Consider the following 13,128-nt stretch of genomic DNA (forward strand, 5'->3'; position numbering starts at 1 on the left):
CTGGGAATTTTCTATGGAATAATATTTCATAATCTGAGATTTGATGTGCCTAATACCAGTTACAACAGGTTGTGTTCTGTAGAGACTGGCTGCATTCAGACTTAGAATTTTTAAATCCTCAAAATCATGGTTCCGAGGATCCATAGTGAGTCCTGTGTTCATGTGCCTCTTCCTTCCTCGTGCAATCAAAGGGATACCTGATTTGATCAAATAGTTTGCTGTTAAAGCTGAAGTAGCAGAGCAGTTTGAGTGAGCTCACCAAACAACTGCGCAGATCAAACACTTACATGCTGATTTGGATATAATTTGATTTAGTGAAACTAGGAAGTTAATAATTAAGCTGATTGTTCAGTGGTACAGGGATCACAGAAGTACAGAAATGGTTTAAGACAAAGGTAACAATTTGGTTGCTCCCATACTTTCCTTATTGTGAAACTACTAGTCTTAACAGTAGCAGGAGCTTGGTTGTTACCTTTCAGATGGGGAAAACAATTACTGTACTTTATTATGACTGAGCCCGTGTGGGGCAGGCTTACCAACAAGAACCGTAGTAGATACATTATTGCAGCTTCATGGGCTGGGAAGAGAAATGTTTGGAGGTCAATGAAAGATCACAGAAATAATCAAAAGACTGGGGTGTTTTCTTTTTAAAAGTTAAAATAAAAAATAAAAACAGGCTTGCTTTAAAGAAAGTAACAGAGTGATAGTCCTCCAGAAAGGGACATTTTACCATGTATCTCTAGGGAGTTGGCATACAATTTTGTGAGAAATATTCAAAGTATTCCTGCATTATAAAAGTGCAGAGCGATTGTATTTGCTGTAGCCCTGAGTGCTTTCAGGATTTCTGAGACCAAGCTCCTACAAGTCTTCAAAGGGGGAAATCAGCTCCAGGTCTGGGGAAAACTGAACTTTTGACCTTGTCAGTCAAGACCCACCTAGAGTCAACTAAGGCTATCCTACCATGTACAATATGGAATATCATGCTTCTGTCCTACCATTCACTTTTGTCAAAAAACAACCCTGACAATTGCTTTGTGTTTGGGTTAACTGATGAAAAAGGGATTCAGCTTCTGGTGTCACTTTGAGAATGGTAGTGAGCACAAGAGGGTATCCTGTAGAGCATATTGACTGCTGCCATTCAGACTGCCCTTTGCTATGTAAAGCTTGGTATCTGTTTTCCTGTGGACAGTGCAGGCATTATACTGTACAGCAATACTGGGCCATTTCTCTGGTGTTTTGAATTGTGAATACAGAAGCACATTCATAATCCAGAGGTTTTTTAAAGAATTGAATGCTCGTGTGAACAGCTTGATCTGATTTTGTTGTAGTTTCAACTTATATACTGCTAAAGCACTCTCCGGGTAGTTTACAACATAATTGTGCAAACAACACTTTATCCCACCCCCTGATGAGTTGAGTACTCATTTTACCGATCTTGGAAGGATGGAAGTCTGAGTCAGACTTGAGCCAGCTTCTTGAACCCATTGGGACTGAACTTAAGTCATGATCAGAAGCTTGATTGCAGTTTGACTACTGTGCCATGGGGCTCTTGGATCTGTTCTGCCTTTCTAGCTTCCGAGTCTCAATAATTTACAATCAGCCAGTTTTGACTGTTGAAGATCTTCTTCCATTTCCTATTGATATTTATCATTCTTTATTTCCCTTTGGTCTTTAATCCATATTTCGCTTTCTGTTCAGCTAATGCAGATGAATTGAAAGGGCTTTTTATATGCATCTCCTTTCTTTATTCTTCCATTTTCTAACTCTTTGTACTCCAAAATAAGACATTGAGACTAGACATCTAAACCTTGCAGGCAAACTGTATTAGCTATTGAATGAGTTTTCATTAGAAAAGGGCAACTGCAAAAGAGTTAACGTACTCTGGAAGGATTTCTAAAGTAGGACTAAACTTCTAAATATAATTTAAAATTTGACATTTAGCAAACATTCCAGAAAGACTTATGTGATTTATCTTTGACAGAAGTTTGAAAGACAGCACAGACCACCTCACTTACTCAGTTCTGAAATTCCATATTATCTGCTTTATGAAATATTTTTTTTCTCTGTAGGGACTGAACTGGAGCCAGTGGAAGGAAATCCATACAGATGTATTTGGAAAATAAGTTGTTGGCGACTGGCAGAAAAGGTAAGAAATTTGTCATTGCAATAGATTCTGTGTAAGAAAAGTTCTCTGGCATTTTAATAAATATGGTCACTAACCTTTTAACCATATTGTTTCCATCATTTTAAGTGAATTTGAATGTAAGTGGTATTTCCATAACAAGCTATGTTAGGGCACGGCCACCCTGATATTGAGACAAATGATTACAAGCAACTAATATAACTGCAGAGGACAAGAAATAACAAAAGACTCTTGATCTGTAGTTGCAAGACCATGTGCTTGTGTATGCTATCTATCTAGTCTTGTTCCATACTGTGGAAGTGCTCACAGTAAGATGTGAGTTAGAGGGAACATTAATTCCTGTCTCTCTTGCTGTCGTTTTAGTCTTGGATACACACAACTATTGCCCAATATAGGTACAGTAAAATCCTGATTTTTCTAAATTGTTTTCTGTGGGTCAGGAATGATATCACCACCAAGAAGATCTAAAATGACTTAAGCAGAACATTCATTTTCCAGACTATAGGTGTGTCACTCTAAACCAGTGGTTCTTAACCTTTGTTACTCAGATGTTTTTGAACTGCAATCCCCAGAAACCCCAACCAGCACAGTTGGTGGTGAAGGCTTCTGGGAGTTGCAGTCCAAAACTCCTGAGTAACCCAAAGTTAAGAACCAGTGCTCTAAACTAATTTTGTTGAATTAGCTAGCAATGTCAGTAACTGGTGCAATTTCATTTATTGGCTGAAAATGCTAATGGGGAGGAGCAGTCTAATTTCTCATAAAACAAGTGGGTGGAACAGTGCCTGCTCATTTTGCCTTGTATCTTAAGTTCTCCAAGGCCCATGGTCTTGATTTTTAAAATGAAAGCTCGGAATCCAAGGATTATGGTTCTTGGAAGGAGGTTCTTGCATGCCAGGATACCCCAAGGATTCCCATAATTTGTTGCATTTTTAGTTGTTTTCTAATGCTTTCAAGAGTCATGCTTTAGAAACAATAAGGAGCATGTGTCGTAAATATCTAAATAATCAAGTATAACAAAAAATACAAACTTTTTTGAACTGCATATTTTTAGGAGCAGTTTGACAAGTATGAGAGAGCAATCTATGCAGCACTGTGTGGAAATCTAAAACAGGTATGAAAGGTTACATAAAATAACTTCCTGTTTAGCTTGCTTAACACTTTTATCTGGGACTGCTGTATAGTTCTGCTAGGACAAGGAAACCGTATATAAGTAGCAGCTCTGACTATTCTAATTTAAGTCATGTAAAATGATAATGCCCTTGTTGAGGAGGGTCCTACCTCTGCAAGTGGATTTCTTTTTATCGTTCCCTCCCGCTATTCCCTTCTTTTAGTCAGGTCTTGTTGGAGCTAAGCAAGTACTAACTTGCATTGACAGCTGTGCAGCTTCACAAATAAGTTAGGATAGGCTTTATAAATGCTAAGAATCTTAAGTTTTAATGAGACTTCTAAACACATTTCTTTTGGATTTCCTCTTAATTTTCAACACTGAGAATAACAGTGGTTTAATAAAGATATAATTAAAAATTGAATTGGTTTCAGCTGGAGAAATGTTTTAGAATATAAATGTAGTTGTGTTCTCAACATTCAGATTGCCTGTGTAGCAAGAATTATGGAGCTTTTTGAGGCCTGCTTTCTAAACATGCCTAGTGGCATGGTAAGCCTCCTGACACAAAGTAGCATGCAGACTGCTCCTAGGAGGCAAGTAATTTGTGTGTAGTAGTTCACTGTACAGGTCAAGCATCTTTTTATTAGCCCAGTAAACCTTGAAAATCCAGGCACTGCACTGGCATTCTTAAAAAGGCATGAACAATATGGGGATCTCCAGTCACAAATGGTTTTCATATGAAGTTCCTCCATGCAGTTGTTCTCAGAGTGGCTTCTTGTACCACTGTGCATATGTGTTCTTGGTAAGAATTCTTATGAGCGAAGCATTTAATGAGTTACATTGACTTGATCTAGACCAGGGGTCCCCACCCCTGGTCCACGACCCAGTGCCAGTCCATGGCCTCGGCAGGACCAGGCTACAGAGACAGATCTCCTGCCCCCCATGCACTCCCCCCACACCCAAACAAATAGGTGCCCCATCCATGAGCAAGCGAACGAGCACCCTGCCCACCCATGAGCACGCCTCACCTATGTGCGCAAGCGTGCAAGCACACCCCGCCCACCAGCAAGCGTGGGGGGTGCTCTGCCCCCCCCTGCGCACGGCCCGCGGTTCAGAAAAGGCTGCGGACCACTGATCTAGACCAGTGGTTCTTAACCTTTGTTACTCGAATGCTTTTGAACTGCAACTCCCAGAAACCCCAGTCAGCACAGCTGGTGGTGAAGGCTTCTGGGAGTTGCAGTCCAAAACTCCTGAGTAACTCAAGGTTAAGAACCAGTGATCTAGACAATAGATGAAATTATGATCTAGTGTGACAAAAAGCTGGCCTAGCCTTCCTTGCTGTGTGCCCACCTGCTTCTCCCACAACTCTCTTTCCCTGATAGGAGGAGTTCAAAAGCATCCACTTTGCCGCACCATTTAAATTCAGCAAACTGTGGTTGATGTTAGTAGCAGTGGTTAATTTAAATAAGCCAATTTGGGTATCCATTTTGAAGCTGGCTTCTTTGGAACTACTCATCATTCTGATTAATCACAAGCCTGGGGCGTATTGCTGCTTGTTTTAGTCACAGTGGAATGAAAACCAGGAACTGCAACATTCAGTAGAACTTAATTCAAAAGAGAAATGAAGCCTCAGGGAAGGGAGAGGGAGAGAGAGAGAGAGAGAGCACATCATGGGACTTTATCTTCTTTGCATTTTGGTCAATATAAGGGATGGCACCTGCACAAAGCTGTGATCTTAACTACAGTATGGCTAATGTGCCCTTTGTCAATGCCACTTTTTCTTTACTTACTCTTTTTAATATTCTTTACAAATCTAAAGCTTCTTCCAGTTTGCGACACCTGGGAGGATGCAGTTTGGGCTTATTTCAGGGTCATGGTGGACACCCTTGTTGAACAGGAAATCCATTCCTCAGTGATGACCACAGAAGAGACAGAAGAACTCCCTAGAGAGTATTTAGAAACAAAGTGAGTTGTTAGTTATTTAATAAGCAGTCATTATGTGATGTTGAGATGATGCCTGTTAACTGCCTTGTTTCTTCTGTCTGCATTTTTGTCTACCTTTTGAAGCTGGACTTTGGAAAAGGTATTTGACGACCTTCAAGCAACAGACAAAAAGGTAAATTTCGGTCCGAACTGGGGGGGGGGACCTTAAAATATATCTGGCAGTAAATCTATAGGTCTGTGTAGAAGTACACTGCATTGACTTCATTGGGGCTTACAGTTGCTTAAGTCTTCGTCTTCACTTTCTGTAAACATTTACCTGTGCAATTAAATAGAAATGTTGAAGAGATATGATTAGAATTACCCTTAACAGTAAAGTTTTAATCTGTTAAAAATGTTTAAATGTACAATACATCTTAACTCATAGAAATTTATATATTATTTGCATTACTTAGCGTTGCTCTCTGTAGCAGCAAATTAATATTTTTACCTTTCTGTCTGTAGTGCACTGTATGCATTCCCTCCCACCCACCCACCCACCCAATAATATTGTACTTTTACTTTCTCAAAGTTGAACATTTGGCCCTCTGGATTTTAGGACATTAATTCCCAGAATCCCCAGCTAGGCTTAAACAACAACCAGTAATTCTAGGTGAAGCCTCAGATATCTAGAGAGATCTAGAGCAACGGTTCCCAAACCTGAGTAACCTTGGGATTTTTGGACTGAAGCTCCCAGAAATCCTGGCCAGGACAGCTGGTGGTGAAGGCTTCTGGGAATTTCAGTCCAAGAACACCTGCATTGCCCAAGGTTGGAAAACACAGATCTAGAGATTCAGAAGTTAAGATTCACTGGTGTAGTCCTTAGATACCACAGTAAGTGGCAGCTTAGATAGGGTGATTGATGTTTATCTGAGCAGAATGGTGAGCCTGATGGAGATTGTTTGGCTGTGCTTACCTCTTTTTATTCAGAAATTCTTGTGATTTTTTCTGCATCCTGGGGAAAAGGAGAGGGGGAGGGATTAAAGGGAGCACAAATGTTTATGGTTCTGCTAAAATGCTCTCTCTTTAATACTTGTACACATAGTCTTCCTCTCTAAGTCCTGGGAAAAAGAGACACTCCGGTTTCTTTTAATACTCTTCCACATGTGGTTTAAAAGAGACTCAATGTGCTTATTTACTGCACAGCAATATTGACAGGATAGCTCTGGTGTAACATAATCTTTTTCAGAGATAAATTGTGTGCCTTCAATGTAACTAATATTGTATGATATGTCTTCTCAAACATATTAACTGTTTTTCAGAGAGTTTTGGAAGAGAACCAAGAACATTATCATGTGATCCAAAAATTTGTTATCTTGGGAGATGTGGATGGTAAATTAACTTTTTAGTACTTTTTCATGCTTTAATTTAATTGCATTTCTGTATCATTTTTGTGATACTTGGATTTATGATAGCTTTCTGTCTTCAGCAGAAGATCACTCTAAGAGAATTTTAAGGAAAATTACTTGCTTATACTCTTTAGAAGAATTGTATTTGGTCGAAAAGTTATTCTGTTATTACCAAAGAACAGGTGTTCAGCAGATGTCTAGGAGGAGCATGGGACTGTCTATGTGTTTCTGGATCAGCATAGGATTTGGTATGTTGCTGTATCTGCCAAGGTTTTAGTCAAGTCGTTTAGTCATGTCTGCCTCTTCGTGACCCCATAGCACGCCAGGCCCTCCTGTCTTCCACTGCCTCCTGGAGTTGGGTCAAATTCATATTGGTAGCTTCAATTACACTGTCCAACCATTTCATCCTCTATCGTCCCCTTCTCCTCTTGCCTTCATGTTTTCCCAACATCAGGGTCTTTTCCAGGGAGTCTTCTCTTCTCATCAGATGGCCAAAGTATTGAAGCCTCAGCTTCTGGATCTGTCCTTCCAGTGAAAACTCAGGGTTGATTTCCTTCAAAATGGATAGGTTCGTTCTTCTTGCATTCCGGGGTACTCTCTAGAACTAGTCTCCTCCAGCAGCACAATTCAAAAGCATCAATTCTTCGGCGGTCAGCCTTCCTTATGGTCCAGCTCTCACTTCCATACATCACTACTGGAAAAACTACGGCTTTGACTATGTGGACCTTTGTTGGCAAGGTGATGTCTCTGCTTTTTAAGATGTTGTCTAGGTTTGTCCTCACCTTCCTCCCAAGAAGCAGGCATCTTTTAATTTTGTAGCTGCCGTCACCATCTGCAGTGATTATGGAGCCCAAGAAAGTAAAATCTGTCGCTGTCTCCATATCTTCCCGTTCTATTTGCCAGGAGTTGACGGGGCCAGTGGCTATGATCTTAGTTTTTTTGATGTTGAGCTTCAGACCATTTTTGGTGCTCTCCTCTTTCACCCTCATTAAGAGGTTCTTTAATTCCTCCTCACTTTCTGCCATCAGAGTTGTATCGTCTACATATCTGAGGTCGTTGATATTTCTTCCGGCAATCTTAATTCCGGTTTGGGATTCATCCAGTCCTGACTTTCACATGATGTATTCTGCATATAAGTTAAATAAGCAGGGGGACAACAGGGCACTGCCCTTCTTTGGGATTGGGATGTAGACTGATCTTTTCCAATCCTCTGGCCACTGCTGAGTTTTCCAAACTTGCTGGCATATTGAGTGTAGCACCTTAACAGTGTCATCTTTTTAAGATTTTAAATAGTTCAACTGGAATCCTATCACCTCCACTGGCCTTGTTGTTAGCCATGCTTTCTAAGGCCCACTTGACTTCACTCCCCAGGATGTCTGGCTCAAGTTCAGCAATCACACTATCTGGGTTGTCCGGGAGATGCAGATCTTTCTGATATAATTCCTCTGTGTATTCTTGCCATCTCTTCTTGATGTCTTCTGCTTCTGTAAGGTCCCTACCATTTTTGTCCTTTATCATATCCATCTTTGCACAAAATGTTCCTTTAATAGTTCCAATTTTCTTGATCAGATCTCTGGTGTTTCCCTTTCCATTGTTTTCCTCTATATCTTTGCACTGTTCATTTAAGAAGGCTGTCTTGTCTCTCTTTGTTATTCTTTGGAAGTCAGCATTCAATTTTCTGAAACTTTCCCTATCTCCCTTGCATTTTGTCTCCCTTCTCTTCTCTGCTGTTTGTAAGGCTTCATTGGACAGCCACTGTGCTTTCTTGCATTTCCTTTTCTTTGGGATGGTTTTTGTTGCTGCCTCCTGTACAATGTTACGAGCCTCCACCCATAATTCTTCAGGCACTCTGTCCACCAAATCGAGTTCCTTAAATCTATTCTTCACTTCCACTGTGTATTCATAAGGGATTTGGTTTAGATTATACCTGACTAGCCCAGTGGTTTTTCCTACTTTCTTCAGTTTAAGCTTGAGTTTTGCTATAAGAAGCTGATGGTTAGAGCCATAATCAGCTCCAGGTCTCATTTTTGCTGACTGTATAGAGCTTCTCCATCTTTGGCTGCAGAGAATATAATCAGTCTGATTTTGATATTGCCCATCTGGTGATGTCCACGTGTAGAGTTGCCTCTTGTGTTGCTGGAGTGTTTGTGATGACAAAACTTGTTCTCTTGACAAAACTCTACAGTGGGGTCTCTACTTAAGAACTTAATCCGTATTGGAAGGTGGTTCTCAAGTTGAAAAGTTCTTATGTTGAATCTGCATTTCCCGTAGGAATGCATTGAAAACCATTTAATCCGTATCTGCTCTTTTCCGTCCATAGAAACTACAGTGGAACCTCTACTTAAGAACTTAATCGGTTTTGGAATGGTGTTCTTAAGTTGAAACGTTCTTAAGTTGAAGCAAAATTTCCCATAGGAATGGACTGAAAACCAATTAATCCGTTCTGGCTGTTTTTTTGTTATGTAGAGGTGCATTCATATATTGAAGCATTAGTTCCCATAGGAACTAATGCAAAGCTGGTTAATACGTACTCTACCACTAGGGGGAGAATTTTTTTTAACCTAAGATGACCTAAGGTTAAAAAAAGAGCAGGAAAGGTTTTTTTCCTGTTCTTATCTTGGATTTCTGTTCTCAAGTAGAAGCAAAATTTAGCAAATGGAGCTGTTCTTAAGTTGGATTGTTCTTAAGTAGGGACGTTCTTAAGTAGACCCCACTGTATTAGCCTTTGCCCTGCTTTGTTCTGAACTCCAAGGCCAAACTTACCTGTTGTTCCTTTTATCTCTTAACTTTAGTTAAGTATATATTTATTATTTACTCATTAGTTGTAATTATATCCTGCCTCTCCTTCCCTGTGCTCAAGGTGATATGCGTGGCTCTCCTCCCTGCTCTCTGCCATCAGAGCCCTGTAAGGCAGATCAGACTGAGAGGTGGTAACTGGCCCAAGGTCACCTAGTGAGTTTCATGACTAGGTGCAGATTTACAACCAGATCTGCTGAGTTGTTGCCCAGCATTCAGAGCCAGTATATTATAATATAACTGTTATACCACACTGGTTCTCATTATTGTCTGTAATGTGAAAAATGAAATTATGTTTCCTTAAATTTATAGCATGATGGTGCAGCTGTACTTAGTGTACTCTGTTCGTTTAAGATAATATATTATGCATGCTGGACCCTTTAAATATGTATTTCTTACTGCTAAAGCAAATTGTGACTTATATTTTCTTAGGTTTGATGGAGGAATTTAACAAATGGCTTTCCAAAGCGAGAAATACACTCCCAGGTCACCTGCTTCGGTTCATGACTCATCTCATTCTGTTTTTCCGTACTTTGGGGCTACAAACCAAAGTAAGTACTTTATATGAAGACCAGTTCAGCTGTCCTGAGTACTGCTGTAGGAGTTAGAGGAGTTGGGATGGAGAAAGCTGACCAGACATATGTCCTGAGAATTTTTCTAGTTATTTCTTCCTTTCTTCACTTTGCTAATAAAAAAGTAAAAAGAGGTGGGTCACATTTTACATGCGGTTCCACTCCGCCTTTCCCATTTCCTCCATCTTATGCTGTCTTGATTACGCCTTCTGTATGTCTCCCTCTACTGTTTGGCTTCTCTTCCTTTGCTTCTTCATGCTCTGTTAAGTTCCTGATTGTACAAAGGGGGGGGGGGGAAGCATGTAACAAAATGAGCCATTGTAAATAGGGAGTCCCCTGTAATAGTTTAATAAAAATAGAGGTGACAAAAATATAAATACAGTCATGGGAAATGGTGGTAAATCTTGATATATTTTTGGTTATGTGTTATATGCACATCTGTAAGTTCTCCATTAAGGACAAGTTGGATTAATTAAGGACAAGTCGTGCATAAAAGAACAAACCTGAAAAATAAGCTGTTCCTTTATTTATCAATTAGCCATGTGTTTTTATTCTTTACAAATCTAACTTGTGTAAATTTGTGTAACTTCAGTACAACAATAATTCTGTTGCACACCTGTATCTGAAATCATAGTAGCTAATATTTACTTCCTGCTTTTGCTGACAGTGCAAAATTATTTTCTTCAAAACTGAAGGAAGCTATGGGATGATCGCATTATAAAAATATTGTATTAAGGAATGGCTGGTATTTTTGTCCCTTGCAACAGTGACATGAATAATACTCCGTTCTAATCCTTTTGGTCTTCATTTGGGTTTTATCTTTTGTTTTAAAAAGACCATGAGAAGTGCTTCCAGCTAGCAGTTTTTATGGAAAAATATAGGAAGGCTCCATTAAATAAATGACAGATAATTTTACTTTTACTTGTTTAGATTACTACATTAAATCTTGTTTCTTTCCTCATTAAGGACAAAGTGTCCATTGATGTTTTGAAAACCTATATTCAGGTAAGCCTTTAGATTCACTGTAGTGCCCATGAGTCAGTTTAAGTGAACTAGGACTAGGACTGTTCTTCCTCTGCCAGAAAGGTAGACCAACGTCTGTATAGCTAGCTACTCAGTGCTTGAGTTCCTTTTGCATAGCCATGCAGGCATAACTCAGTGTTATACCCACAGCAGAAGTGCTATCCATTTTAAACCCTTCTGCCAGTGCATGGCTCCATTGGTCACAGTGGGAACCACATGACTGACTGTGTAATTAAATTGTGCAATGTACATTACCTGGGCATAACACCAGCAAAATTACACCTGTGTAACTTTACAACAAAGTGGATTCCAACCAGCGACTGGTGCTGTTAAGTGCAGTGTTTCAGCAAAATACAGTGGACCCTTGACTTACAGATGGCTTGACTTACAGACTTTTTGAGTTACAGACTTCTCTGGCCGCAAAATTTAGGTTTGACTTGCAGCCTGAGAATTGACTTACAGACCAGAAAAAAACCAAAATGGAACAAAAATGGCCTGTTACGGGATTAATCGGTTTTCAGTGCACTGTAGGTCAATGGAGACTTGACCTACAGACTTTTTGACTTGAGAACCGCCTTCCAATACGGATTAAGTTCTCAAGTCAAGACCCCACTGTAAATAACATTACCAGATTTTTAAAGGCAAGTGCAGGACGATTCATTTTAATGTTTCCCCTGCTCCCCTCACCTGTAAGTGCAGAGGGACCTGGATGAAATCGAGAATGTTGTCTTTAATGTCAAATGGCTCATACCGCATGTTACACTAAGTTTTATTCTGCAGCATCTGATATGTGAGAAGCACACTGATCTTCTAGCATTTTATGTCAGCCATTTGCCTCAAGAAGTAGCGATTGCACAATATGCAATGTTCTTGGAAGATGTCACTGAGACTGAGCAACGGCACCATTGCCTGGAGCTAGCAAAGGAGGCAGGTAAGGAATATTGCAGCTAATTTCAAGGGGAATGACATTGTCCAAGGAATGTTTAAGTCTTCCAAGTTGACAAATCTATTCAAGCAGTTGCATATTAGTTACATTATTTCTGAACATAGTCTTTGCTGTGCAGTCAGGTACAGTGTAAAATTTGATCAGCATCCTGCTTTGAAAAATGCATTTTAACTAAACAAGAGTTTTTTAGTGGTTTCATAACTCCTTTCATGTATTTTCTTCTGTGACTTCTATTTGAACCAGGTGTCCTTCTTATAAAAACCTCCTGTTTCCTTATGCTAACTATTACACATTTTCCATTTTTTTGGTACAGGTCTGGATGTTGCAACAATAACAAAAACTGTTGTTGAAAATATTCGCAAAAAAGATTCTGGCGAGTTCACTCACCATGATCTTGCAATAGATACAGGGACAACAGAGGTGAGCAGGGGTGCTAATGTTATCTTGTCAGTAACACAGATATTGCTGAGTACAAAGTTCAAGCACCAAGTTTGCTTGCTTGTAGTTTTACAACATTTTTACAATCAGTACATTTTAAGCAGTTCCAGAAGAGATACAGACTCATAATTTTAAAATAAAACTGGTCTTTTCATGTTGTCAACAGCAGTATTGGCTACGTACTGCTTGCAGTTGTGTTATGAAATAGGCATTAATTCAGACCAGAGCAGCAGCAAAAATATGTGAGGACTCACGTTCCCTACAGATGTATGCAAAATACTACCCAATCTGAGATATCTGTAGAGCTTCTAGAGAAGGGAAATGTGACTGTGCTTCTGAAGATCTGCAGAAGTTAGAGTTCTCCAACAGTAAACCTCCACAATTGTCTTCGAGAGAATTTTTATTGCAGAAATGCTTAATCAGTAACTTGAGTGCAGATTCCTGTTTAGTATCCTGAGATCCAAGGAAGGAATTGGATTTCTCAGAGAACTCAATCTGTCCTGTGAAGAAAGAAAATTGATTCCTTCCAGGGAAATTTTGTTAATAACTATTTTGAATTCTTTCAAGTCACCCAGCTGTCTGTGGAGGAAGCTTTTGCAGTTAGGTGAAAACTGAACCTGTCAGTATCAGTAGGCTTCTGGCATCCTTGCATAAGGAAACAGCATGTGTTGCAGGCTTCTTTCCTTGTTTAGGGAACAGTGAAAATTCATCTGCTTGTCCTTTGATTTTAAAAAGTAAATTTTCCATTTATTTCATACATTTAGCCTGAAGATACC

At 39.6% G+C, this 13,128-nt stretch overlaps 1 protein-coding gene across 5 annotated transcripts in view; it reads left to right on the plus strand.

Annotated features, from left to right (window-relative positions):
* The window catches only part of NUP107 (nucleoporin 107), a 33,548-nt gene that overhangs the window by 16,274 nt on the left and 4,146 nt on the right, over positions 1-13,128 (plus strand). For all 5 annotated transcript variants that reach the window (XM_020786039.3, XM_078376916.1, XM_020786040.3 and 2 more), the window contains exons 14-22: positions 2,070-2,146; positions 3,195-3,254; positions 5,068-5,213; positions 5,316-5,364; positions 6,491-6,560; positions 9,806-9,924; positions 10,912-10,950; positions 11,749-11,899; positions 12,228-12,334. In XM_020786039.3, the coding sequence (XP_020641698.3) occupies positions 2,070-2,146; positions 3,195-3,254; positions 5,068-5,213; positions 5,316-5,364; positions 6,491-6,560; positions 9,806-9,924; positions 10,912-10,950; positions 11,749-11,899; positions 12,228-12,334 (818 nt within the window). The remainder of the gene's footprint in view (positions 1-2,069; positions 2,147-3,194; positions 3,255-5,067; positions 5,214-5,315; positions 5,365-6,490; positions 6,561-9,805; positions 9,925-10,911; positions 10,951-11,748; positions 11,900-12,227; positions 12,335-13,128) is intronic.

This window comes from Pogona vitticeps, chromosome 5 (genome assembly GCF_051106095.1).
Source record: "Pogona vitticeps strain Pit_001003342236 chromosome 5, PviZW2.1, whole genome shotgun sequence".
In the NCBI taxonomy this organism is placed as follows: domain Eukaryota; kingdom Metazoa; phylum Chordata; class Lepidosauria; order Squamata; family Agamidae; genus Pogona; species Pogona vitticeps.